This window comes from Mus pahari, chromosome 3 (genome assembly GCF_900095145.1).
Source record: "Mus pahari chromosome 3, PAHARI_EIJ_v1.1, whole genome shotgun sequence".
Classification (NCBI taxonomy): domain Eukaryota; kingdom Metazoa; phylum Chordata; class Mammalia; order Rodentia; family Muridae; genus Mus; species Mus pahari.
Genome location: NC_034592.1, coordinates 55,704,153 through 55,731,047, shown reverse-complemented (window position 1 = coordinate 55,731,047; position 26,895 = coordinate 55,704,153). Strand labels below are relative to the sequence as shown.

The window sequence follows — 26,895 nt, the reverse complement described above, 5'->3', positions numbered from 1 at the left end:
TCCTGAGTTCAAATCCCAGCAACCACATGGTGGCTCACAACCACCATGAGATCTGACACCCTCTTCTGGTGCATCTAAAGACAGCTACAGTATACTTACTTATAATAATAAATAAATCTTTGGGCCGGAGCGAGCAGGGACTGAGCGAGCGGGGCCGACAGGAGCGAATGGGGTTGACTGGAGTGAGCAGAGGTCCTAAATTCAATTCCCAACAACGAGATGAAGTCTCACCACTATCTGTACAGCTACAGTGTACTCATATACATAAAATAAATGAATACATCTTTAAAAAAATTTTTAAATCCTAAGTAGACCTGGCTGGTCTCAACCCGTGGCATTCCTCCTGTCTCTGCCTCCTAAATGCTGGGCGTATAGGCATGAGGTACGTGGTATCATGCCCAGCTAAGCACCCAGTGAGTTCCAGGGCAGCCTAGGCAATGGTATGAGACATTGTCTCAAAATACCGACCCTTCAAAAGAAGAAAAAGAGAGAGAGAAAAATTATAATGTGAAAATTTTTAATTTTTCTATTTTTTTCTTCATACATGAAGATTTTATCTTGATTAATTCAAATCCATCTCTCATTCCCCTCTCCATCTCCTCCTGGGTCCTTTCCCCTCTCCTCTATTGTTTTTGTCCCTTCCCTTCTCTCTATAAATGTTTGAATATGTAACCCAAGTGAATCTGTGTTGCGTTGCTGCATGCATGTGGGTGGAGGGCTGTCTACTGTAGCATGGCCTGGGCCTGAAGAAAGCTCACTTGCTCCCCTGCAACTGCTGTGCCTCTAAACTAGGAGTGGGCCTGTGGGTCCCATTATCCATGCTTGAATGTTGACTGGCTTGATCTTGTGTGGACAACTATAGCTGTTAAGAGTTCATGAGTGTAAGTGCCTGTTGCCCGAGAAGACACTGTCTGGCTCTTACAGTCTATCCCCTCATCTGGGATGTTCTCTGAATCTTGGATGAGAGGGTGTGACACAAATACATTCCTTTCACCAAGACTGGGGTCTGTGGGCAGAGCAAGGTGGGAGGTGGGCTGGTGTTGGGGCAGTCCTGAGTTTGCTCAGATAAGTTGGAACACTTTCCCAGCACCTAGGAAGTCCACTCAGTGAGTTTGCAGATCACAGGGAGGTCCCACTCCAGAAAGAAATGTGGAACTCGTCATTGGTATTTAATACCATGTGATTACATGGCATCACCAAAGATGCAATTGGAGAAGAGTGGGAATGGAGGGGAGTTGTGGGACTGTCCCCTCAGGCACTCTGGCATGAAGAAGCAGGAGGAAGAGCCAGCAAAGGAGGCCAGTGATGATCCATCCGCACACAGATGGATGGCAGGATCCAAATGATCCTTAGTTCATGGCTTACAGGGTTGAATCTGATGGCCATGGTAGACTGAAGAGTCTATACACCGAAGATAACTGGGTGTAGAGCCTTACATCCCCCCATCTGATGTCTTACTGTGTTACCCAAGCTGGGCTCCAACTTGTGTATTCCAGCTGACCTCTTGGGGAAGCCCCCCCCCCCAAGAGCTGTGGCTTCAGACATCAGCCACCACACCTGACAAGATCACACCCCGTTACAGCTGCTGTGCTTTAATATTGTGGAGACGATGGTTTATTGGGTTTTTAATGTAAGCCTTTTATATTTGTGCCTCAGAAGCTGGGAACTCAAGTTGAAATCCCTAGAACCCCCCTCCCCAGACCCCCAAGATGTCATGTAGCATGAGTGTTCCTACAGGAAGACGGGCAGCAGGCAGGAATCCACAGAGAAGCCTGAAGAGTGAAGAAGCAGCAGAGACCCTAACTCAAATAAGGTGGAACATGAAGGCAGACGCCAGATGTTGCCTTCTGACCTCGACACATGCTGTGGCCCACGCAAGCATTGTATGCATTTTGTATTGGAAATAACCAGTGTGCTGGGGTCACAAGAAGAATGGGAGAAAGGTCTGGAGACTCATTTATTATACTTCTTAAATGGCATTTCCAGTCATCTTCGTTATAATGCACAAGATTCCTGTCGTAGCTCAAAACAGGGAAAGGTTTCCGTTATTCGAACATTTCTTAAGAATGTAGACATACGCATTTCATTTATAATAGAAAACAAGTAAATGTACCTTAAGAATACAAAGGATTAGTAAACAGCTCAGATGTAGAAAGCTCACTTCTTTGAGAAAGGTTTAACAAAATATATTGTTCAACTGAATACTAAACTTCCTAGCAATGGTTTTATACTTGGCACACTGAAAGACTTTAGGATTTGGTTACACTGTTTCACCCCATAGAAACTGCATGAATCCCTGTAACCCTATGTGAATCATTGTATAGGCTTAAAGAATGACACTAAATTAAGGCCCTCTTGTCCCAACAAGCCACCTCTCAAACTGTGTCTTTTTCACCTCCTTTATAGTTTAGACAGTTTAAACAGATTTAAACGTGTTGCTAGGCAACTGGCTCCCGAAGCGTAACGGATTTCCTTCAGCATCCCAGCCCATTCTTTTTTATCATCTTCATACCTGATGGAAGAAAAGACAAAAAACAGTAAGCAGCCTTTAGTGAGAGAGTTTTGTATGTTTTGTGTGTGTGTGTTCAGTATAAAAATGGGATCTTCTGGGGGAGGGGGGGGAAGTCCTACCGCTTCCTGCCCGGACAAAGTGCATGCCTGGTAAATAGCTCTTGAATTCCTTTCAAAGTATGCACACTGCAAATGAGCGTAGACCTGGGCTGGGGCTATTGTATTGAAATTGGGCTGTCCAGAGATGGACAGCTGAGCAGTTCATCACCCACCCTGGGATTAGAGAAGATTGCTGGTGACGTCAGGGGAAGCAGATCTTAAGAGGGAGAATTCAGAAAAGCAGGACTCAGCCTAGACTGCAGTTTCAATAGTTCTATCTACTGGTGCCTCGTGAGCCATCTGATGCAGTACTGACCCAAATGCTCTGCTTTCCCTCTGTTCTTTGAGGACTGCTCTTAGACTATGCCCTTGCCACTCATTGAGAACCAACCGGTCTTCATATCTGAATTCTCAAGGTTACAAAGATAAATTTTCCATTGTCTTAAATTGTGTGCTATTTCAGGGCACCTGGGCTGGACATAATGAGTTGGAGGCCAGCCTGGGATATTGGATGAGACCCTGTCTCAAAATACAATGGGAATCTATTTTGCATATCACAATAGAAGGGTTGATAGGTTTAGAGTGAGGTCTGACATGTGGCCCAAGGATGAGGTTTTAAAAGCAAAACTCAGAAAGTACTACACTACAACTGGAGGATTATCACTTTAGATAGCGCCCTGAGCTAGAAAACAACAGAATCCTACAAATTAACATTCCCATTGCTATGCAAGACAGGGATGGGCGCCCCACCCCAAACCCTAATCTAGTGCTTTTCAAGCTCTTCTGCATTTGGGGGATCTGTCAAGTTTCCAAAGGCCAGCACATATCCCGACCCAGCTAAACCCATCAGCAGGAGTGGGAGAGAGGCCCTGGTGGCTCTGAAGGCTCTGGAGTGATCCCACTGTGCTGACAAGTTTGGGAACACAAACTCAGTGAGTCCCAGGCCGGGCATTCCCTTGGAGGTCCCCGTAGCCCCGATAAGGGGCAGGAAACTCTGCCCTTTGTACTTTTCCTTACCGCTTGCTCTTGCTGGGGCAGCACAGACTACATCAGAACCTCGTGGCTCAGGCCAGGTTCAGTTAGTTGTAGGCACGGTTTCTCCCCATCAGTGTTTCTCAAACTCATCTGTACATCGGACCGCTTGAGGTTTTAGGAGATGGTGCTGTTCATCTCCAGAATCTGGGCATAATCTGTCTGTGTGTGAAGGCCTGGCTCTGGTGTATTTTAGAAGTGTCGAAGAGGATTGCTGTGCAGTCAGGGCTGGGGTTCACTCCCTATTCGCCCTTGCATCTGTTCTCCAAACCTCTAGTGGTTCCATTATTCATTCTATTTCTGTTAAGTTGGTATTTCTGTATCTCACCCTCTTGCCGATTCTAGCCTCCACGGTCCTTGTAAATCTCCAGTTTTGTTTTTTTTTTATTTGTTTGTTTTGTTTTGTTTTTAACTTTTTTTGAGGGAAAGAGATATTGCAATGAACTATGTTTTATAACCACTTTTCCCTCAACACAACTAGTTACTACAACGTAAGGATTTTTTTAAAGCTTATATGTATGTGTGTGTGTGGGGGGGGTTATGTACATGTATGTATTGTATATGTGTGTATGTGTGTATACATGGGATTGAATTATAGACAGCCAGGTACCCTGCAGCTCGGCAGCAGGGAATAAAGCACCTGCTAGTTTGGGTCCGGCATGAATAACATCCACTCTTTGGTCTCAGGTGCCCTGCCGTCATTGATTGGACCTTAACGAAGCGTGCCAATGAATCAAGTAGGAATCTTGTTAAAATGCCACCTCTGATTCAGGGGCTGTGTGGAGGGGTCTGAGATTCTGCGTCTCCAAGCAGCTCCAAGGGATGCTAATGCTGCAGATGTTCTATAAGCCGCACTCTGGGGAGCAGGGCATCAGCCTGAGAACAGGCTACTTGAAGACCTCCAGCCTTGTCAGTGGGGCTGGTCTTGAAGCTGGTGGGGGGTGTGTGTGTGTGGTTGCTTCTAGGAGCATATGCAGCATCGGCTCACTTCAGCTCTCCTTAGGCACCCAAGAGTCCCTTCCTGTAAGTCAGATGTCAAGCACAGTACCTGGGCTAGCAGCAAGAACCATGCATTCTAAGTATCCTGCTGGGACCTATCAATCACCAGATGCCCTGCACAAGACTGTGGTCTCCAAATGGAACCTATGCTCCTGTGACCTCCAGGACATGTCTTGGTTTCCACTTGATATTTACTGTATCTGACACTATGGTAAAAGTGTTCCCTGCCCTTTAAAAAGCATTCTTTGACTAAAATAGTTCAGTTGAGTAACCACTGAGGACTTGGGAGAATTGCCCTGCAGCTGTCAGGGTGGTAAAATGGATAGCCACTTTCACGTCTTTTTAAAGAAACATCCACTGCCAGTCCTGGTGGTGTACACCTTTAATCTCAGCAGTCCACTCAGGAGGCAGAGGCTGATGGATCTCTTGAGTTTGAGACCCAACTGGTCAAAAAAAAAAAAGCATTTACTAATCAAACCATCAAACAATTTGAAGAATTATACTTAATGAGATCATATAAAATTCAAAAGGCTAAATATTTCTTCAGTGCTGTGGGGTTATTAGAAATAATTTTTTTTTAAAAAAAAATGTGCATTGGTGTTTGCCTGCATGTATGTCTGTGTGAGGATGTTATATCCTCTGGAGCTGGAGTTACAGACTGTTGTGAGCTGCAAGGTAGGTGCTCCAGGACCTCTGGAAGAACAACCAGGGCTTTTAACCACTGAGCCATCTCTCCAGCCCCCAAGTGCTGTGTTTTTCTTAGGAAAGGAACTGAAGGAAAATAAAGCACACGCTTAAAGCTAGAATTGGGCAGGAAAGCTCAACTCTCCTAACTCATTTTACAATGAAAGAAACCTGTCTAGGGCTGGAGCCATGGCTTAGCAGTCAAGACCACTGGCTGGTCTTCCAGAGGACCCAGGTTTGATCCCCAGCATCCACATGGTGACTCACAGATGTCTGTAACTCCAGCTCTCTCCAGCGCCCTCTTCTGGCCTCCAAATGCATCGAACAGGCATGTGGTATACAGACATACATGCAGCAGGCAAAAACACTCATATACATAAAATAACATTTTTTAAAAAATTAAAATAACAACAAAAAAGAAACCAGTCTGGGTGACTTCTTTCTTTAGTCTCACAGCTAATCACAAGTCCTTGGTCAGTAAGTCGCATATTCGAAAGGTCAGTTAAATTTAAAGTATATAGCTTACCACGGAGACATATCGTGCGTGATGGGAAAATCTGGCTTATTTACTACAGTATTGCTTATCGATTATCTGATTTAATAGTGGTTTAAAGAACTGAGCAGAGGACAACTTACTTCCATATGTCATTGACTTCAGTGGGAGCAAACTCTTTAGATTCCAGCTGGATCATCGCAAAGCCGCCGATGGCGTACAGGGATCCCGCCAGGCTCACCAGGCTGATAGAACTTCTTTCTTGGGGAAATTCCGTCATCACTTCCCACCTAGGAATTTTATTGAAAAATGCAGTCAACATGAAATGTACAGAAATACACCATTTTGACGTAATTTTGTTATTTTTAAAGGATGTGTGTGTGTGTGTGTGTGTGTGTGTGTGTATAAAACTAGAAACAGAGGGTTTATAGTTTTGTGTGCAGGTTTACATTTCTTTATTTTAGACAGGGTTTCACTGTGCGACTCTGGCTGGCCTGGAACTCAGAGAGCTGTCTGCCTCTGCCTCCTTAGAGCTGCCAGTCAAAGTCATGCCCCACCCACCCACAGAGTCCCGCAGATTTAAGCTTTTTTTTTTTTTTTTTTTTTTTTTATTTGAATATGTACAGTGAACTATCTTAGGAGTTAGACCCAAGCCTAAACCTTAACTTCATGTATGTTCTCCTCTATGGAGGAATGCCCTTCTGGCATAATGTTTTTTTTTTTTTTTTTTTTTTTTACACAGAGCATTTACCCTTACTATCCAGTCTTCAAGAACATAATTTTTAGTGATCATTTAAATCTAGTTTCGTAAAAATGCCTTGTGATTTGCAGATATCAAAATTTTGTAATCATATACATTTGGTGTCTGTAAAATGTAATAACACTACTCTAATTTTTCATTGCTAATGTAATGAATATGCTATTGTATATAAAATATAGATATAATGTATAAACTACAATACATGTGTGAATGTATAAAACATGTACTCACCTAGGTGTGTAAGCTCAAAAATTTAGAAAGATTAATTTCATACAAAAATATTAGTCAAGTATCTTTTCACATTAATCCAATAAAAATGAAAGTAAAAATAAAAAAGAAATGTTTATGAGTGCTAGTTGCTAACAGGTGGAAATCTTTTTGTTTGTTTTTTTGTTTTGTTTTGTTTTTTTTTTGAGACAGTATTTCTCTATGTGGACCAGGCTAGCCATGAACTCAGAGATCCACCTGCCTCTGCCTCTCAAGTGCTGGGATTAAAGGTGTGCACCACCATGCCTGGCCAAAAACAAACAAACAAAAAAACCCCAACCCTTTTAATTCTTAAACTACCTGTTCCTAAGACATGCATATCCATCTAAGTTTACACAGTGTTTCAGAGGCAATAATGCCTTTGCTAAATGACTAGATCTATACAATTAGTGCTGGGTTTGGCAGACAATGTGTCAACATTAACTCATGAGTTGACATTCCTAATGACAAGGCATGGGGAGTGGGAAATACTTGCCCTTTAACCTCAGGTTCTCTGGCTTCCCCTTCCGGAGCCTGAGAGAGCGTAGTTGCTACCCAAATGCAACAACTAAATGTACAGAACTCATTTGCTGTAGCAAATCAACTCACTTATTGGTTTTGAGGTCAAAGGCTTCAACTGAAGCTGAAAGACCATCTTCAGTGACACCTCCTGCGATCACAATCTTGCCTTTATGGATTGCCACGCCAAACATGGAACGAGGGGTCTTCATGGGAGCCAGATCTTTCCAGTCTCCTTTCTTGGGGTTGTAGATAAATACCCTATTTGTACACTTTCTGTGAATATAGAAAGAAAACAAATTTTCCTTTTAGAACCTTGTGTGTGTGTGCATGTGTGTGCGTGTGCATGTGTGAAAGCTGCTTTAATAATTTAGTTCTGTTTGTGACGGAGAACATAGGACTTTATTTAAAGTGACCTGTAACTGTTTGGGGCCAGGGATGTAGCTTCCTGGCAGAGTGCTAACAAAGCACGTGTGAGCCTCTGTGTTCCAACATGAAAAAAAGGTTTTCCCAGTGAGTCCAGTCTTCTCTACATAGATCCATTATTAAAAAAAAAATCACTGCACCCATAGATTCCATAAGTAATCATGTAGGCTGATTAATGATGACAACACTTTTACATGCTAAATGCCAGCAGAAACACATAGACTCATCAAATTATTCTCAGGACGGACCCTAGGGATTCTTAAAAGTTTTCCATAACTGATCAATAGTCCCGAATCCAATAGCTATCAGTTTGGTAATGCCAGCAAACAAAAACTCTTTTGTGAGAATAAGTTTTTTTTCTTAATATGAAAAAGATCAGGCTGGAGAGATGGCTCACTGTTTAAGAACACCAACTGCTCTTCCAAAGGAGCTGGGTTCAATTCCCAGCAACCACATGGTGGCTCACAACCATCTGTAGTGGGATCTGATGCCCTCTTCTGGTGTGTCTGAAGACAAAACAACTACAGGGTAGTCATATACATAAAATAAATAAATAAATAAATCTGTTTTTTAAAAAGGAAGAAAAAGGATCATACATAAACATTTCCTTTACGACTTGACTATGGCAAGGAAGGTCTTGAGAGCAGAACAGAAAATCACATTCACTTTATTATGCCCCCTCTGCCCCACCCCCACCCATATTTGGGATTGGACTTTCATAGTCTAGAAAGTGCTATTGAGTTACACCACCCAGGCTCAGCCCCCTACTTTTAGCTAATCATTTATTCCAAAATTCGTTCTTCCTCCCTTCCTTCCTTTTTCTTTCCTTATTTCCTTCTTTCTTTCTCTTTCTTTTCTTTCTCTTTCTTCCCTTCCTTCCTTTCGTTCTTTCTTTTCTTTCTCTCTTTCTTCCCTCCCTCCCTTCCTTCCTTCCTTCCTTCCTTCCTTCCTTCCTTCCTTCCTTCCTTCCTTCCTTATTCTTTGTATTATGTATACAGTGTCCGATCTGCATGTACACCTGCAGGCCAGAAGAGAGCGCCAGATCTCATTGTAGATGGTTATGAGCCACCATGTGGTGACAGGGGATTGAACTCAGGACCTCTTAACCTCAGAGCCTTCTCTCTAGTCCTATTTCAAAGTTCTTGACTTGGACATTTGCTAGGCAATGCTGTCTAGGTACTAAGATTCTCAAGATTAATATATTATTTCTGACAGACATGAGTGCTTATTGATGTATTGATTTTTCTGGTTACTAATGTTATCTGAAGGAAACAATTTAAATCATTTTGGCAGAATTCCAATGTTTTCAAAGTCATAACACACTTAACAGATATTGTTTATTTCATTTACTCAGAGAAAAATCCAAATTAAGAATGCATTTACTATGTCCACTCTTAAGTGTTCATTTGATGGAAAAAGCAAAGATTAAGGAAGGGAGTTCATTTCTGGATATACTTTGAATATGGAGAGAGAGAATAAAATGACTCATTGCTTGTTCAGTTACATTTTCTGTGGTGTTATTATTCTTTTAAAAATCATTTTCATTGAATAAAATTAATTAGCTCCAGAATAGAGTTCTTTACTTGACAAGGAAGTTTATATTTGACTTTCTTCCTGCTACACCTGTATACTTTTGTTTGTTGTTTGTTTTGAGATGGGGTCTTGATATGTCACCTATGTGGTCTGGAGCTCCGGGGATCAGCTACTTCTCTGGCCTCAGCCTGGGACTGTGGGTGCGTGCTACTGCGCCCAACTGGGCCCTTACAATCATCATTTCGCTCCCTTTCCATGGTTGGACAGCTCTATTAATAATTAGCCTGGGCAAATGATGACCAAGTAAGGCAGCTTCCTCTAGGATGAGAGACTTTACACTGTAAACGAAAGGTGACCATTTGACTAGATGGATGCTGGCCTACTGACCTCAGGAGTGCTCTCTGAGATGTAAGATCTGTCCTAACCACAGATGGCCTCGAGCCACGGATCTCAGTCTTCCTGTTGTAGTTTCTCATGTGGTAGTGAATTCATAACTGTACTTTTACTACTGTTATGAATCATGATGAAATGTCTGTTTTCCAGCAGTCTTAGGTTAATTGTGGTGACCCACAGATTGAGAACCCCTGGCCTAGAAGCCGAGGCAGGTTCCTACATGAGATGTCCCTTCGTTGTCTCTCAAGGAACTAGCTAGAAGTCATGAAATGGAGACCTGAGAAGGAGTGAGTCACCAACATGTCGCTGGAGAAATGACTGCTCTCCTCCAATGACTGTGCTTTTCAGTCTCCAACCGATATAAATTCCCTCTTTGCACATAAAGTACATTATTTTCTGTGTGCTGTTTTACTGATGGATATACTTCGGTGCCATGCTAAAGAACACAATGGAAATGTGTATCCACTGGTGCCTTCCCCTGCAGCCTGGTGACCTGAGTTCAGTCCCTGGATCCCACATGGTGGAAGGAGCTCATCGGTATAGTCTTCTGACATCTGCGTGTGTGCTTCGGGCAGTGTGCCCCATCCACATTATATGATAACAAAGTGGACAATGTAAATGTCAATCTGCTTATGCTTCATTGAGTAAGAAAGCCTCCTGGTCTCTGTAGTAAGATAAAGATCAGTTAAATAAAGGGCTGACTGTGTTCCTAGATGCTGCTCTCCCACTATCTGGATGTGTCTCGTTGATTTATTGTGCTCAGATGGCAATGCCTTCTATTCCTCTCTATTTGGTTTAGTGACTCAAAATCTTATTTTTGTTTTGTTTTGTTTTTTGTTTTTTTCGAGACAGGGTTTCTCTGTGTAGCCCTGGCTGTCCTGGAACTCACTTTGTAGACCAGGCTGGCCTCGAACTCAGAAATCCGCCTGCCTCTGCCTCCCGGGTGCTGGGACTAAAGGCATGCGCCACCACGCCCAGCTCGTGACTTGAAAATCTTATTTTTTCTTCAAAAACAATTACAATGTCCTCTCATAACTTTTCAAAATTTTATTTGCAGTTTTCATCTGCAAAATATGATGTTAGAAACCCAAGTCCCATTTCAATATGTAGGAAGAAGAAGGAGGAGGAGGAGGGAGGAGGGAGAAAGAGGAGGAAGAGGAGGAGGAGGAGGAGGGGAAGGGGAAGGGGAAGAAGAGAAAGACGAAGAGGAAGAGGAAGAAACCCTTGCAATTGCCACTTGAATGTAAATCAGAAGGAAACTCTAGGGCACTTACTTGTCATCTGTCTTTCCGCCTAGACAGTATATCATCCCATTATGTGAAATCACATTATGGCCATAAACTTTAATAGGAAGATTTTTCACTTCACTCCACTTTGCAGCCCTAAAATGAAATGATAACAGAATTCATGTTCAGGCTGTTGAAAACGCAGATTTGTTGTAGGCAATACTTGTGGAACAGAAATATTATGGAACCATTACATCAACTCACACAGGATCGTAGCATAGCACAGAATCCAGTGAAGCCTCTGTTTGAAGGTCCTTGCCTGCCACCACATAGATTTTGTCATCTACTTCTCCCAGACCAAAGAGACACCTGGCTGATGGGAGAGGCGGAAGTCCAACCCACTCAGATGTTACATTATCAAGCTGGAAAAAAATGAGTTATGGAGACAGGTAGAAAAAATATTACCAGGTGTAACTAAGAAGTTCTCAATATTTCATGCATTGTTTAAAATTTACAGAGATGAACGAAGATCTTGTACAACTATAACCCTAAAGTATTATATTTTAGCTCAGAATTACTAAAGAGAATGAGACAATCTACTTGGCTTATAAAAATAAAATAAACAAAAGCAAATACAAAACTCCCAAAACAACACTAAGAGAGAGCAGAGAATCAAATAGAATTGTTAGAACCCGGCAGTTTTTTTTGTTTAGTTCTTCTCTGAAGTTGCCTCGTTCAGTTTTCAAACAAGGAATCTTAATACTTTTGGGACACTGGGGAAAGACAGGGTGTCTACGGCAGGGGTCACAGTATGTGAATGACCCCTGCATGCTATATTTAACACACTCCTGAAGCCAGCACCCGGGACAGCTGGACTTGTCGCTCAGTTCACATACTACTGAGAGGGTGGGCGGTATTGCTTTTCCATCTTTGAAACCTGTCTAGGTTCCCTGTATTTTATTGTTTTGGGTTTAGGAAAATACTCATTTCCATACCTGTGTTTTGGCTGGAGTCATTTTAAATATTGTCTTTCTGGTTTGTGCTAAGCAGCAGTCTGGCTTGCAGCCAGCTCTACGATGGACCTGCCAGTGTCATGCTCTGACTAGGGATTCATTTCTGGCACCGACTTTCTAAAATCTTAACGTACTCCCTTTTGCATTTTAGGGCAGCTCTGCCAAGGAACCTCTTTCTGAGCGGTGTAGCTATGCGGTTGCACATCATTTCCAGGTGAGGAGAAATGCAGTTGCCTCAAAACCAGTGCAGCCAGGAATAGGGGAGGCTGGGAATGAGGTGGAGGGGCTTCTCTGGAAGCCTTTCCGTTTCTGGTCTAGTCGTGCCAGTTAAAGTTCTGAGACCAAAGGCCACACCAAGACATGGGGTTGATCCCCTTGGGCACAGGGTTAGCTTTGTTTCAGCATCTAGATTGTGACTGTAATGTTTTCATTCTTGGAAAAGAATCTGCGGTCAAGAATGAATCATGGGGCTGAGACTATGTAGTTCAGATTACATGTGCAAACCCCTGGGTTTGATTCCTAGCACAGCCGTGGAGTGAGGGAATGCTAGGTAATAAAGTAGAATGAACAATAAACATTTATGGAAGTCTGACTCTGAAAAGTTCTGTGCAAAATAGAGAAGGAATCTCATTTGGCTTCACAGTTAGGTACACTTGGTCAACTTCAGATGGCGTTTTAGGTGGATTTCAATACCATGTCGTCTAGTAAATCTATAGGCATTTTTGTTGCTTGAGACAGGTGTCATTATGCAGCTTTGGTACTTTCACTTTTAATGGATCAACAGCTATCTCAATCTCAAACCTGAGGGCCCAGTTCTCATACAGACTGTGTAGTGCCCACCTTTGTATCTTATCCTTGAAGCATTTTCTATACCAGATGACAGTAGATGGCCAGCCAGCGCCTTTAGCGGATGAGCTCTCAAGCTATTTAACCCTTCAAGATCCCACTCTGTTAAAATTAGGGTTTACACCTAGAATACTCAAAGTGTGGTCTGGTTACTGTGGTCTGAAACTTGATGAATCTATGACTTCCACGGAGGAGGGGGAAATCAATCTTAATAAGGCCCCAGATTTCCACAGTCTATTTGCAGCACATGCCAAATGTCAGTTCACTCTGAGTTTAATACATCTCACAATGCAGCCAAGCAGAAAAGAACAAAGTCTGAAATTCTCACACAAAGCTCTCTTTTATCATTTCAGTTCAGGCATCTTGATCTATGTCTGTGCCTTTGAAAGTAGCAAGGGGGGGGGGGCTGGTGAGATGGCTCAGTGGGTAAGAGCACCCGACTGCTCTTCCGAAGGTCCGGAGTTCAAATCCCAGCAACCACATGGTGGCTCACAACCACCCGTAACAAGATCTGATGCCCTCTTCTAGAGTGTCTGAAGACAGCTACAGTGTACTTACATATAATAAATAAATCTTTAAAAAAAAAAAAAAAAAGAAAGTAGCAAGGGAAATGCCCTTCCTCTGTATAACTGTTTCGGTGGCTCCTGCTTCCTTGGGTAATCTCACTTGGAAATCGAGACACACAAAGATGAAGGGAAGCTGAGGGCTTGAAAACAGAGCACGGGCTCTCTCTCCTCTCTTCTCTCTCTCTCTCTCTCTCTCTCTCTCTCTCTCTCTCTCTCTCTCTCTCTCTCTGTGTGTGTGAAGAATTATACTGTTCCTTGGGTCTATGATTATATTATCTGTCTGACCTGTCTGTCTGTCTGGGCCTGACTACCTACCTATCCATTTGATTTGATATTTTTCACTTCCCAGATATATTTACAATCTTTTTCATTGAATTTGACCTTTCTAAAGTTAATTTGAATTAATTAGGGTTTGGGGAAATGTCTGGGTCACATTCAAATACTTCTACTAGTGCCTTTTAATGGAACTTAGAAGATTAAGAAACATGGTTAGTGTATATTATTTTGACTATATTTCTCTAACAGAGCAACTTGGTGAAAGGCAGTATTTTGTGAATGCACGGTATGTTGTGTATTTTGAGAGCATTCAGTGACTGTGGTATGACATTCTACATTTGCTTATCTCTGGCCTTCCCAATTTAAGTGCCTGGAAACCCCAGGCCACAATTAGCTATGATCTAAACAAACTCTCACTGATCGAATCACAAGCTAAAAAGTATTGATTGGCAATACTGAAGGTGAAGGTTAAGTCAAATGGTGGCATTTGGGGACACTTTTTTTTTTTAATGATCCAAAGGGTACAAATTCCACAAGAGTCCTTTCTTTTTCAATAAAATATTTTATATAGTAACAATAAATAAGAAATAAAATGCTTCTTCCCTCGACCTCCAATTAAAAGGAATGAGAAAGGCAGGCTAAGTCCTACTCCCTTGCAGTGTGTAAGGCATTGGGGGTGTAGACAAATAACTTTGCTTAGGAAAATATCCTAACCTATTTATCAGGTAGCAGTGTTAAAGATTATAAAGTCAGTCTTTCCCAAAACCCTGAGTTTTGAAGGATTATATTAACTACCATCAGCTACCTATACACTATTAGGGAGAAAGGTGGGAAGAAAACCTGGAGTAATGAGTTAGTAGTTACAAGGACTTCCTTCACCACACCTTTTTATTAAATATGATGTCTAATTATTTCTGCCAACACTCTTAAGTTTCACAGTGTAAGAGGGCACAGTGGGCTATCCATGTGAACAGTATGTAAGCACCCTACACACACACACACACACACACACACACACACACACCCCAGATAACTCACAAATTGGCTAACGGTAGTGACCCTCACTCAGCTTGTGCTTCCTTACCTGGAAAAAGTACGATTGCAGGGGTTGATCCTTATTCTCTTCGTCCACATACAGTCCCCCGACCACGTAGACCTGATTCTGTTGGGTAACAAGACTGGAATGGTTTCTGGGGATCTGCTCTGCTAGGGCAGTAAGGTAGCACTCATTTTCCATGGGGTCATACGCCACGGCAGCTGTGTCATTGACCAAGAGGATGAGATCTTTCACGAACATTCCATGCCTGGGAATATCATTCAGGTAACCAGGAAGTAAGTCTTCATCACCAACATCGCCGTTCACCTCGCCTGCCCCCGCCTTCTCTGCATTTTTGCTGGGTTCCGGAAGTTTGCCTGCAAAAGCGTCTTTTAGAACTTTGATTTTTTTCTGGACTTCTGGGTTGCTTTTAATCATGTCATCTTTCTCGACATGATCTTTGAAATATTTCTCTGCCATAAGGCGAAAACGAATACAGTCAAACACCTCACTAAGATTTTTTGCCCTGTTTTCTTTGTCTGTCCGCACCCATTTCATCACGGCCTCAAATACGACTTCCTCCTTTTCTACGTTGAGGCTGTCGTTTGAAATGACGGAGATCAGTTCTTGTGGGGACAGTTGCATGAAGTCTTCTTCCTTACAAATCTGCACGAAGCGATCGGACACAAACTCCCGGGCAGAAATGGCAAGTCTCGGGCAGTCAAGAAGCAGCCCCAATCTTAGGATGGCCAGACAGTTACCGGGAGCCAGTCTTTTCTGAAGGTAAGACACACAGACGGTGAACACCGACGGAATCTGGAAGCGGCTGGACAGGGCGAAGATGTCTTGCACATTCCCGTCATTGAGATCGATACTGGCCGAGTACAGATATTTGATGATCAAATCAAGTATAGCAGGATCCACGTTGTCTAGCACTACCTCCTTTTTTTTCTCCTCCTCAATTTCAGATAAAAAATACTCACGGAAGTAAGGGCTACAAGCCGACAGTATTAGTCTGTGGCAAGGAAAGCTTTTGTCACCTGCTTTTAGGGTGCAATCGATGAACTTTTTCTCTTCCAGGAGATCTTTTAGACCATCCTGAAGAAGGGTGGATTGGTAAAGCCGGAGTTCCTCTGCAAGCTCCCGCTGGGAATCCATTCTGTGAGGAACCTGGATAAGGAAGGGGACACTGAGGGTCTTCGCTCCTGGTTGCACACAAGTCTAGCTGTAAAAAGGCAGATCAGTGTGCCCGGCGCTGCCTGAAGCCTTTGCAATTTAATCCCACCGGCTAAATATAGACACCGGCTCTAACAACGGGAATTTAGGAGAGCTAGTTTGGAAAGGAGTGTTGTTCAGCTGTCTGAGATTGAAAATAACAACTGGGACTTCTGGTCACTAAGGAAACTGCTAAGAAACAGGGCATTCAGGTGAAGTGGAAAGCCCGTGAGATACAGAGAGCCCTGAAACATGTTAATAAAGGCTGGCCACAAGAAAATGCTTACTGAACTGACAAACAAAATGGATCATAAAAATGAGTCACTCCTCTAAAAATGGCCTATGGCTAGCTACTTGGCTGTCTGAATTAATGATGCCAAGGTCAAGAATATGAGGTGAGTTCACTTCAATTCTCCTAAGCTATGAGTCCAATGGTTTAAAATAATGAATGTTGCTTCCTACTAAAAGTAGATAGAATTTTCTTTTTCAAGTAGGAAATGTAAAGATGTTTATACACTTCTTAGTTTTATATAACCTTTTAAGTGATATCTCCATCATAACTGAAGCAACAAATGCAGAGAAACATAATTTTCTAAAATATTCTAAATTATCTTTATTTTTAGGTGGGAAAACTATAATTACTACAAAATTATCAAATTCATTTACAGTCCATCTTGCTATACAAGGGATATGAAATGACAATAATACAAAAAAGGAAAATAAAGACAAAAATTTAAAAGGAATCAAGACTAGAGAAAAAGAGTTAAGTCTTTGGGGAAAGAAAAGACCCACATACAAACTAGGAATATTTTGTGCTGAAACATACCTTTCATGAAATAAAAAGGTAAAAAATAGAACAGATGCAACCCTATGAGAAAAACGCTGTCCCAGGAGACAGTAAAATCGGAGGGGGGGGGGGCTACTCTATCACCTGTATTATTCAGAGAGCAGGCCTTGTTTAAGAAAATATAGTTCCGGGAGACATATTTATGCTGCTGGTAATGGGACATCCTATGGAACGAAGAAGTGATTTCAAAGTGGCACACACCTGTAATCCCAGAACCTGTGAGGCTGAGGGAGGAAGTGTATTCTCCACCACACAGTGAGTTTTAGACCAGCCTGGGCTGTGTGAATAGACCCTGTCACTTCTCCAACTGTCTCTTACATTACATCTACGTGGCATTATACATTTATTCATGAAATCCTTTGTGACAGGACCACAATTGCATCCTCAACTCAGTAGAGCTACAGAGATGCTAAAGTTTCAATGGCTGTTGTTTTTTTGTTTTTTTTTTTTTAAAGATTTATTTATTTTTATGTATATGAGTACACTGTAGCTGTACAGATGGTTGTGAGCCTATATGTGGTTGTTGGGAATTGAATTTAGGATCTCTGCTCGCTCTGGCCCAAACATTTATTTATTATCATATGTACGTACACTGCAGCTGTCTTCAGACACACCAGAAGAGGGCGTCAGATCTCATTATAGATGGTTGTGAGCCACCATGTAGTTGCTGGGATTTGAACTCAGGACCTTCAGGTAAGAGCAGTCAGTGCTCTTAACTACCGAGCCATCTTGCCAGCCTGGCTGTTGTTCTTAAATATGTCCCCCAAACAGAAGTTCAGTAAAGACCTGACTTGTGTACTGTGGATTTGTGTTCTGTCTATATAGTCCCTATGCCTCATGGATGTTCCACAAATATGCGTTGAATGAGCAAACACCCCAAATTCAGGGAATTATGTATTCCCAAGCTTTCAGTTATCTCTCCATAAAGGGTGCTTTTCTTTTCTATCACAGTGAGTTGATGGCTCTGCCAGCTGCTGCGGTGACAGCTGAAGGGAGGGCTCAATGGTTCTGTTCCATTTATAGATGTCATTAAAGGTTTTAACACACTGGACAGAGCTAGCAGCTGCTCCCCTGTTTAAACAATACATGATTCACTCCTCTCCAAACGTAACACCTAACATTTGAATAGATGAGTGGGTCAGATGCACAGTGGGGAATGTCGTTTGATGATTCCTTGCTGGTGGGCCTTGGTATCATCCTGTTTGCTCATTATCAGTGAGCAGGCATTTTATTTGTAATCTCTAAATATTGGAAATCCTTTCTCATTTCAATGAAGAAGCCCATGTACAGTTTTTTCATCAATTTCTAGTGAATCTAGACAGCACTAGGTTGTACTGTTGCTGTGGTTGTACATAGTATTAGATTTTATTTTAAATGTATTTACGTGCTTGCTCATTTCTCACTAATGAAAAACGGTGCCTTTGGTAAATACAATTATTTGTTGAAAGATTCCACAAATGTTCTTGAGACTGTCACTGTAGCCAAAACAACTGAATGATGATGGAAAGGTCTGCAAATGTTATCTGAGAAATCGTCAAAGGATTCTCAGTGAATACAAACAAGATCGTCAATGAATGGACAAAACTATTTCCTTATAAAGCAAATGCATTCTTGCCCAACCCATGACATTATTTATAAATTAAGATTCTGTAGTGATATACACCATAGTTAAAATTTTTAGTTTTAGCAAAAACAAACCCCTAAAAATGATGTATTTAAGAACTGCAATTTGGGAGACCTCAGAGGCAAAGATTTATCTTTGTGAGTTCAAGGCCAACCTGGTCTACATAGTGAGTTCTAGGACAGCCAGAACTGCAAAGCCAGACCCTGTCTCAAAAATAGATAAACAGACAAACAACAAACAAATAGAACTATAATTTGAATTACAGTTTTACATTTCTTTTTTTCTTTTTCTTTTTCCAGAGCTGATGGCTGACAGTTTTACATTTTAAGTTCTGTGATAACATATTTAAATTAAATGTCTAGTTAAGAAGTATTTGATTAAAAAAAAAAGTATTTGATTATTTTTTTAGGAATGCTCTTATTTTTTTAAAATAATACTTTCAAAACTTTAATTGGTGCTTCATAAAAGTCTTTATTAAATTCAACATGATACAATCACTTAATATCTGAAAATCAATATTTTTACAAGTATTAGGTACAATATTAACATTTGTAAACCAGGTACATTTCAGTTACAATTTTTAATATAATTTTTAGAAAACTGACAGTTTTCTAAAATTAAGGAGTTTTTCCTTAATAATTAAAAAGTTCTTAAAATATAAAATATAAAAGCTATGAATATATAAAATATCCCAAGCCTATAGCAGGAAAGCAGTATCTTTTAATATTGAGATATCTTTAAATAGAGATCCAGCTCAACTCAAGATCAACTCATCACTTCCCAAAGTCCCTGTAGTGTGAATCCATCCTTCAGCTTCTCTATTGCAAGCCCCAGTTCTTCTGAGAACACAGGTTCACGATCTTGTTGCTTTGGGGAGGGAGGAAGATGAGATGGGAACAGAAGATGAGCAAGGAAGAGGAAAAAAAGAAAAGTGTTTCACTAAGTTAGTGACTGCTAAGTGCTGTAACACTGAAACTTAACAACAAAAACAGGTAAAATGTCCTTACCTTATTCCCATCAGCAAAATAAGCCTATAAGATAAAGAAAATGATATTTTACATGTTTTAAGGAACAGGTAATTAATTTTCAGAAAGATTTACTAACTAGGTATATTTCACATTTGGCTACTGTGTGTTTATTAGTTTCTCTACCTATAATGTCGCCATTGACACATTTCTTGGGGTGGCATGGGCCCTTAATCCCAGCACTTGGGAGGGAGAAGCAGGTTAGAACTTTCCAAGTGTAGGGCTAGACTAGTTTACATACTGGGTTCCCCAGCTAGGGCTACACTGTGAGGACCTGTCTTAAACAAAACAAAACAACACAATAAAAACAATTTTTAAAAAATGTTATGCCAGGATTAATGTTAATTGTACTTTATGCTCTAAGCCAGTGGTTCTCAACCTTCCTAATGCTGAATACCGTCCCTCATGCTGTGGTGACCCCCAACCATTAATTTGTTGCTACTTTATAACTGTAATTTTGCTAGTTATAAATTATAATGTAATATCTGATATGCAACCGCATGAGGGTTGCTACACAAGCGTTGAGAACCACCACTCTGAGCAGTCCATCTAATTGATGTAGAATATTATTGGACTGAGAGGAGACAGAAGGCTTTGTGAGAAGGCTCCTCTGCCTCTGCAGATGACAGTAGGCAGGATGAAGGGCTGCCACGGTGGCTACAATCCCAGCACATGCACTTGGAGGCAGGAGGGTTAAGAGTTTACGGCCAGGGGCTAGAGAGGTGGCTCAGTACCCAAGAACATGTACTGCCCTTCCAGAGGCCTTGAGCTTAGTTCCCAAACCGTGTCAGGCAGTTCACAACCACCTCTAAGTCCAGCTCCAGGGATGTGAGTTCAGCCTCTGGCCTCTGAGAGCACCAGCACTTGTATGTGCACATCCTCTTACACAAACATACACACAAACGGTTAAAAAAATAGCAAATCTTAAAAAACAAAACAAGGCGGTGGATAAAAAGGCACTTGCCACCATGTGGGACAACCTGAATGTGACCCCTGGTGGGTGACCATGGGACCACAAGTGGAAGGAGAGGACGGACGCCTGAAAGCTATCGTCTGACCCCCACACATCTTCTCCTGTCCATCCCCCACAAAACAGTAAGTGTAAACCAAGTCAAACAACAACAACACAACAAAACAGAGGCAACAAAACCAACCAGAAACAAACCAAACCAAAGTAAATAGCACTCCAGTGAGTCAGTACATAGCTGGAGGGGAGCAGTTTACACATCTTTATTTGAAACTACTTGTTACTGGAGGAAGGTGTGTGTTAGGGTCAGAATCATGAGACAGTAGGATATGGAAACATTGGAAGGCATTAGTTTGTTTGTTTATTTATTTATTTTTGCGATGGGGCCTCACTATGTAGCCCTGTCTGCCTGGCTGGCCTTGAACTCACTGAGATCCACCTGCCTCTCCATCTTGAATGCTGAGATTAAAGGCTTGTGCTACCACACCCAGCCCAACATTAGTAGTATGTTGGCTGGTTAAATAATACCTATTTGGAAACAACAAAGTATATTACTCAAACATATATCCTTCTAAAATCATGTAAATTAAAGCTCATTTCATAAAGATGAATTCTGTAAAGACTTTAAGCTAATTATGATATTTAACATGCTACAAATCAAATCCTCTAAATAACTTCCCAAACTATTTCCTAGGTGGAGAATTTAAAAACTATTCTCACAAAAGAAATTCTTTCACTTAGAAAATTTTCCTCAAGAAAATTTTCCTCAAACTCATGTCAAAAATATCAGGTTTTACCATGTTTTACACAGTCATAGTCTTATTAATTAAACATGACTCAGGCACACATCGTAAGAAATGTAATAGCGCCTTCGGTGCTCACCACAAAAGCATCTGTGTGGTCATCAGGGTCTATTTCCACATCGTCTTGAATTTGTTCAACAGTCAGAGCTTCAAGTGGCTGTGGCTAAAAATTAAGAAGATGTCAGAGTCAATATTAAACCAGTTTTATCTTAGAAAAATGTATTGTGAGAACTACAAATGCTTGTTAAGGGTAACACAATGCATACCACTCAAGTGAGTCTATAATCTATATTCTCTTAGTAAAACCAGCTTGAGGTGTACAAGCTAAGCGTCAGGTTTTAAATCTGAAGTCAACGTCATCAAAATTATTTAAACAGGAAATGTGTATGTATATTTAATATATTTAGAAGTGTTTTTAAAAGAAAAAACTCAACACAATTGCTGTTCTTTCAGACAGAAAGAGGCTAGTCAGAGACACACCCTGAAGAACTTAGAGGGTGCCCAAGAAGTGAGAGAGTGGGTGACAATCACTAGTTATGGGTAGGAGCTGGGAAGGAAGGAGAGGAAGAGGAGAAATGAGAGCCAGAGAGGACAGGAAGTGAAGCAACGCCACCAGGAGACACCTGTGCACCATGCGTTTCTGCACATGGCTAAGGTTGTATCCATGGGGAGGTGAGGTTGTGTACACAGAGAGGTGAGGTTGTGTACATGCAGCTGTGAGAGGTTATCTGGATCCAGTGAGAAACAGGAAACGGGAAGCTAACGGTGCCTAGGATACAGGAAATCTGGGACTGAAAGTCAGGTTCCAAAGACTGCTGATTTTATCCTAGTCCTCAAGCAGCAGTCACTGTCTGAATGGAAAGGAAGGGACTGGCACAAGGAAGACTGGTAACATCAAATTAATATGCAAGATAAGATGAGGAAATGAAAGGGAAACCCCAAGATGAGGGTCCCTGGACTGTCATGACAAGAGAGAACTGACTAGAGAACGTTGTCCTCTGACCTCCATACACGCATAGCACACATGCACAAAGTGAACCAAGAAAAAGTACAGGTGATCCTGGAGCAGGTGGGGGTATTACTGAAGGAATGCACAGAAGAGGGAGAAAGGGCCTTTCAGAAGTCAGAGGCCATGAGCTTCCCTGTGCCCTGCCTGCTTCCTGGTTCTCTCCCAGAGACTGAAGACAGAGTGGTTGTGAAATGGCTCTGCAGTCTACATACCAGCAGGGTACTGATGAAAGTGGCCGGTGAGGATACTGACATTAGGGTATGCATGGGGGCCCAGCAACCAAGCAGAGAGGGGACCTGTGATAGTGTGGTCAGTGATGGGAGTGAAATAGGGAGTGCCAGAGGTAGAGTCTGGGCGAGGGTACCAGTGCAGACAGTGGGATGTGAGTGACAGATCAGATGACGGCTGCAGACCAATGGAAAGCCGGCGTACCTGGGGAGTAGGGATTGGTACCATAACCAGAGCAGATGGGAGGACAGGACTGGTAAAATATTTCAAAACTAGCTGGGCACAGTCTATGTGTCAGGTCCCAGCACTACAGTGGCTGAGTCTAAGGAGGCAGGAGCTTGAAGAGCAGTCTGGCCAAACAAACAAACAAACAAACAACAAAACTAAAACCAAAACAACAACAACAAATCCTAAATCAAAAACAAACAACCAGACAACAAACAAACAGAAACACATAAATTTCTCTACATTAGTATGTCAGAGGCACTGATTAAGAGAATGAAGATGGGCAGTATTGATGACACAAACTCTGGATCTGCTGCAGTGTGGGACAAGGGGAATAGGAGGGTATCCATGAGGCATTTAAGGCTTGTCCAAGCAAGTGGGACTGTAGTGGCAGAAGAGCCTTGTACACGGACACTTACCTGAAAGACTGCTTACCAGCTTGGGCACAAAGAAATGAAAGATGAAGCAACCAGTTAGAAGACAGTAATAGCCACCAACCAGAGATGGCCAGTCTGGGGCCGTGCTCACTGGAGCAAGCTCTCGCTATATGTTTAAAGTTTGTATATAGTGAGCCTACTTTTGCATTTCACAGGCAGTATGGAAGCAATTGAACAAATTACCTTTTCTTCCATTTCATAATTCACTCCAAATATTGGACTGGCAGAATAGACTTTGTGAAGTGAGTTGATCTCTTTAACTGATTCCTGTAGTTTTTCCACGGGGTCTATTTTAAAGCCAAGAACGTATCCTCCACTCTATAAGAACAAAATAAGAAAGACAAAATCAAGCCAAGCTGAAGCCCGAGGAACAATACATTGAGGATATGATGGCCACTCTGACTGGCCTTGTTTTGGAACATCAGCCTATGCCGCTCTACAGAAATGAACTCTCTGTTCTGAAAGTTCCAGACACAGCAGAGGAGCACAGCCAGTCTCCAGGGAGCCACGGCAGAGCCGCCAGCCTCAGGACCACAGGGGCAGCTCATCTCTAACGTGGCCCTGAGCCCTGCCTCCCTCATAGTTGGATGTGTGTCCAGATCCATGTAACTTCATATTTAAACACAAGCTGATCGTCCCAGGTGAGAAACACACAGTGGAGAGTGATGGCCAAAGGAACTGAGGTTTTTCTTGGACTAGGTCTTGAGAAGGAATAGACCGTCCATTACAAAATGGTCTCTTTGAAGCTATCTCCTTAAAGGGTTTGGAAAGAATCTCAACTATGATTGACCATAGGCTGGCAGAAAGAAGTATATATAAAAGTAGCGGACTGGAGAGATGGCTCAGTGGTTAAGAGTACTGACTGCTCTTCTGAAGGTCCTGAGTTCAAATCCCAGCAACCACATGGTGGCTCACAACCATCCGTAATGAGATCTGACTCCCTCTTCTGGTGCATTTGAAGACAGCTACAGTGTACTTAGATATAATAATAAATAAATCTTTAAAAAAAAAAAGATTTAAAAAAAATAAAAAAAGTAGCATAGTGTAAGAGAGGTAAAAGGATCAGATGGTGATGACACACCTTTAATCCAGAGGCAGGTGGATCTCTGTGAGTTTGAGGCTATTGATCTACAGACCAAGTTCCAGGACAGCCAGGACTATGGCTACACAGAGAAACCCTGCCTCAGGAAACAAACAACAAAAAAAGCATATACTTTTGGGTTTAATTCTAGATCAATACAATAGCTAATATTGGACAATACTCTTCCCTTACTCTTTCTAAGCCCATTTAAAAACTACGAAATGGTTATCAAGTGGTTTTATTAAACAGGAAAAAGTATATCCATGGTACAGTTCCTGGGACATAGTGGGCACTTAGTAAATGACTTAGTAAATGGGAGAGGGTAGACATTCATTTTTAATTTAGAAGTAATTTTATAATTGTCCCCATCCTTTGAGTCCACTGTAAGGAAGCAGGGGTGGAGCTTAGCTAGAATAGTGCCTCCAATAACTCACTTTTAAAAAAATCGTACTTGGGATATAGTCGAACATGTCTGTTGTCTTAGCACTCAAGGGGAGGCAGGAGAAGCAAGAGCTCAGGCCCAGCCTGGTCTCATGGAGTTCAAGTCCATCAGTAAAGTGTTGTAAATGTTTCGGATGGAAGTCCGCATTCTGGGTACGCAGCAGCCTATAATTGGATACTGTTCAGTCTGAGAATCCCTGTTTTTCAACCCAAGTGTAAATCAGACAAACAGGCATGAAAACTGTCTCATCCCCGCAGCTTGGAGATTCCGGGGGAGGTTCCAGGCCTCAGCACCCAGGACTGTAAGAGGAGGGAGAAGACAGCCACCATTTCATGGAGTTATTAGATTGAGATAATGTATGAAATGTGTTGACCTAGCACAGTGATTTCCCTCATAATTACAGCAATAGCGATAATGATTGTACCCATCTAACGAGCAAACCGTGGAGTATGACATGGTGACTCACATCTATGACCCTAGCACTTAGGAGGCTGAGGCAGGAGGTGCCTGAGTTTGTGGTGGCAAACACACATAGGTAGGTAGGACTTCCTAGGGAGATAGTTACTATAATAAGACTTCAAGCACTTCAAGATCTGCATGTTATAGCTGATATTCTTGCATGTAAACTGGCTACTATAGAAGAGCAACTAAAAACCTAGTTACATAGTTAAAAGTGTATCAATTTAGTAAAAATGTTGACTATCTTACCTGTTGAGAGCTTTCTATGACAAGCGCCAGACCAAATTTTGAATCTCTGATCTTTATTGAACGCTGTATAAAATGAAAAAGTAAAAAATGCATTTTTATTATCTGATAGTAGCAACTTTTTTTTTTTTTTTTTTTTTTTTTTTTTTTTGGTTTTTCGAGACAGGGTTTCTCTGTGTAGCCCTGGCTGTCCTGGAACTCACTCTGTAGACCAGGCTGGCCTCGAACTCCACCTGCCTCTGCCTCCCAAGTGCTGGGATTAAAGGCATGAGCCACCACTGCCCAGTGCAACTTTTTAATACATACCTTAATTATGTATTGTGCTATAGTCCTGGCTTTTGAAGCAGGGTATGTGCCTCAGGCTGGCCTGGAACTCTGAGCAATCCTCCTGCTTTAGCCTCAGAGTGTTAAGGACTATAGGTGTGAGTCACCACACTCACTACTCTTCATAGTCTAAAGATTAGGAGTCCCTCATCTACCCTCTTACTGTAGAAATCAGAAAACGACAACATGAAGACAGGTGGCAAACTGAAAAAAGCCATACACAGATATTCAGATATTCCCAACTCTGTAGAGTCAACAGGGTTTCTGACTTTCACACAAAAGGCTGAAGATCTTCCAGTTATGAGTCGCCAGTGTTGTCCGTGGCTCCTAAAGCAAGATTAAAATTATCCATACCATTCTGTTTCTCACACCTTGTCCTGGTTATGTTTTTGTCAAATAGACACAGTAGGGTCACATGGGAAGAGGGCACCTCAACTGAGAAAATGTCCCCACCCATGGCCTGTAGGCAAGCCTGTGTGGCATCTCCTTGGCCCATGATATATGTTTGTGGTTGGTGCTACCCATGGCTGGTTCTATATGAGAGCAGGCGGAGCAAGCCATGAGGATCAAGCCAGCAGCACCCTCCATGGTCTCTGCATCGGCTCCTGCCTCCAGGTCCTTGTCTTGTTTGATTTCCTATCCTGACTTCCCTCAGTGATAGGCTGTTCTCTAGAAAGGAAACCCTTTATTCCCCAAATTGATTTTGGTCAGGATATTTATCACAGCAACAGAAACCTTAACTAAGAGAGAAATTTGTACCAGCTCATGGGTACTTCTGGGACAGGTCTGACCATGTATTTTTGGGAGGAATGTAGTGGCCTTTGAACTTTGGGTTAGAAAAGCCATTAAGTGCTCAAAGTTTAACGGTCTGTTTTCTTTGGGGAACAAGCCAGTAGACAGCACTTCTCCATGGTTTCTGCTTCTGTTCTCACCTCCAGGTTCCAGTCTCTTCAATGATGAACTGTGATGTGGAAGTGTAATGGAAATAAACCCTTTTCTACCCAAGTTACTTTTGATTCTGGAGTTTCATTACAGCAATAGAAAATTAAGACATACGTCAACCTCTACTTATCTAAGTAACACAAGCTAGTAAGACAGGATACACACATACACACATGGCGTGTGCCTGTGGAGACACAAATACACACACACACATGTACACACACACACACACACACACACTACACATGGCATGGTCCTGTGGAGTAGAGTCACACAGATACACACAGACATACATGGCTTGGGCTTGTGAAGACACAAATACACACACACACACACACACACACACACACACACACACACACA

General features: G+C 41.9%; 2 protein-coding genes across 2 annotated transcripts in view; both read right to left on the bottom strand.

Moving 5' to 3' along the window:
* Positions 1-1,924: 1,924 nt before the first annotated feature.
* Klhl41 (kelch like family member 41) lies at positions 1,925-16,077 on the bottom strand. Its single transcript, XM_021193468.2, has 6 exons — positions 14,707-16,077; positions 11,186-11,343; positions 10,970-11,077; positions 7,434-7,619; positions 5,962-6,108; positions 1,925-2,512 (listed from the first exon to the last, which is right to left on the bottom strand). The coding sequence occupies exons 1-6, from the start codon at positions 15,814-15,816 to the stop codon at positions 2,401-2,403; spliced, it is 1,821 nt and encodes a 606-aa protein (XP_021049127.1). The 5' UTR covers positions 15,817-16,077; the 3' UTR covers positions 1,925-2,400.
* A 2,995-nt stretch (positions 16,078-19,072) lies between these two features.
* Bbs5 (Bardet-Biedl syndrome 5) overlaps positions 19,073-26,895 on the bottom strand; it is a 23,148-nt gene continuing 15,325 nt past the window's right edge. The window contains exons 8-12 of the mRNA XM_021194083.2: positions 25,270-25,332; positions 23,222-23,356; positions 21,219-21,302; positions 19,352-19,375; positions 19,073-19,211 (exon numbers count right to left, since the gene is read on the bottom strand). Coding sequence (XP_021049742.1) covers positions 19,110-19,211; positions 19,352-19,375; positions 21,219-21,302; positions 23,222-23,356; positions 25,270-25,332 — 408 coding nt within the window. The 3' untranslated portion in view covers positions 19,073-19,109. The remainder of the gene's footprint in view (positions 19,212-19,351; positions 19,376-21,218; positions 21,303-23,221; positions 23,357-25,269; positions 25,333-26,895) is intronic.

What these genes read in the sequence shown, in the direction of transcription:
- Klhl41 (XM_021193468.2), bottom strand. Translation starts at nt 15,816, where the DNA reads ATGGATTCCCAGCGGGAGCTTGCAGAGGAACTCCGGCTTTACCAATCC. An exon ending in GGCGGAAAGACAGATGACAA is followed by an intron (nt 7,620 to 10,969) that starts GTAAGTGCCCTA and finishes CTATATTCACAG; the next exon opens with AAAGTGTACAAATAGGGTAT. An exon ending in GAAGTCAATGACATATGGAA is followed by an intron (nt 2,513 to 5,961) that starts GTAAGTTGTCCT and finishes TTCTTCCATCAG; the next exon opens with GTATGAAGATGATAAAAAAG.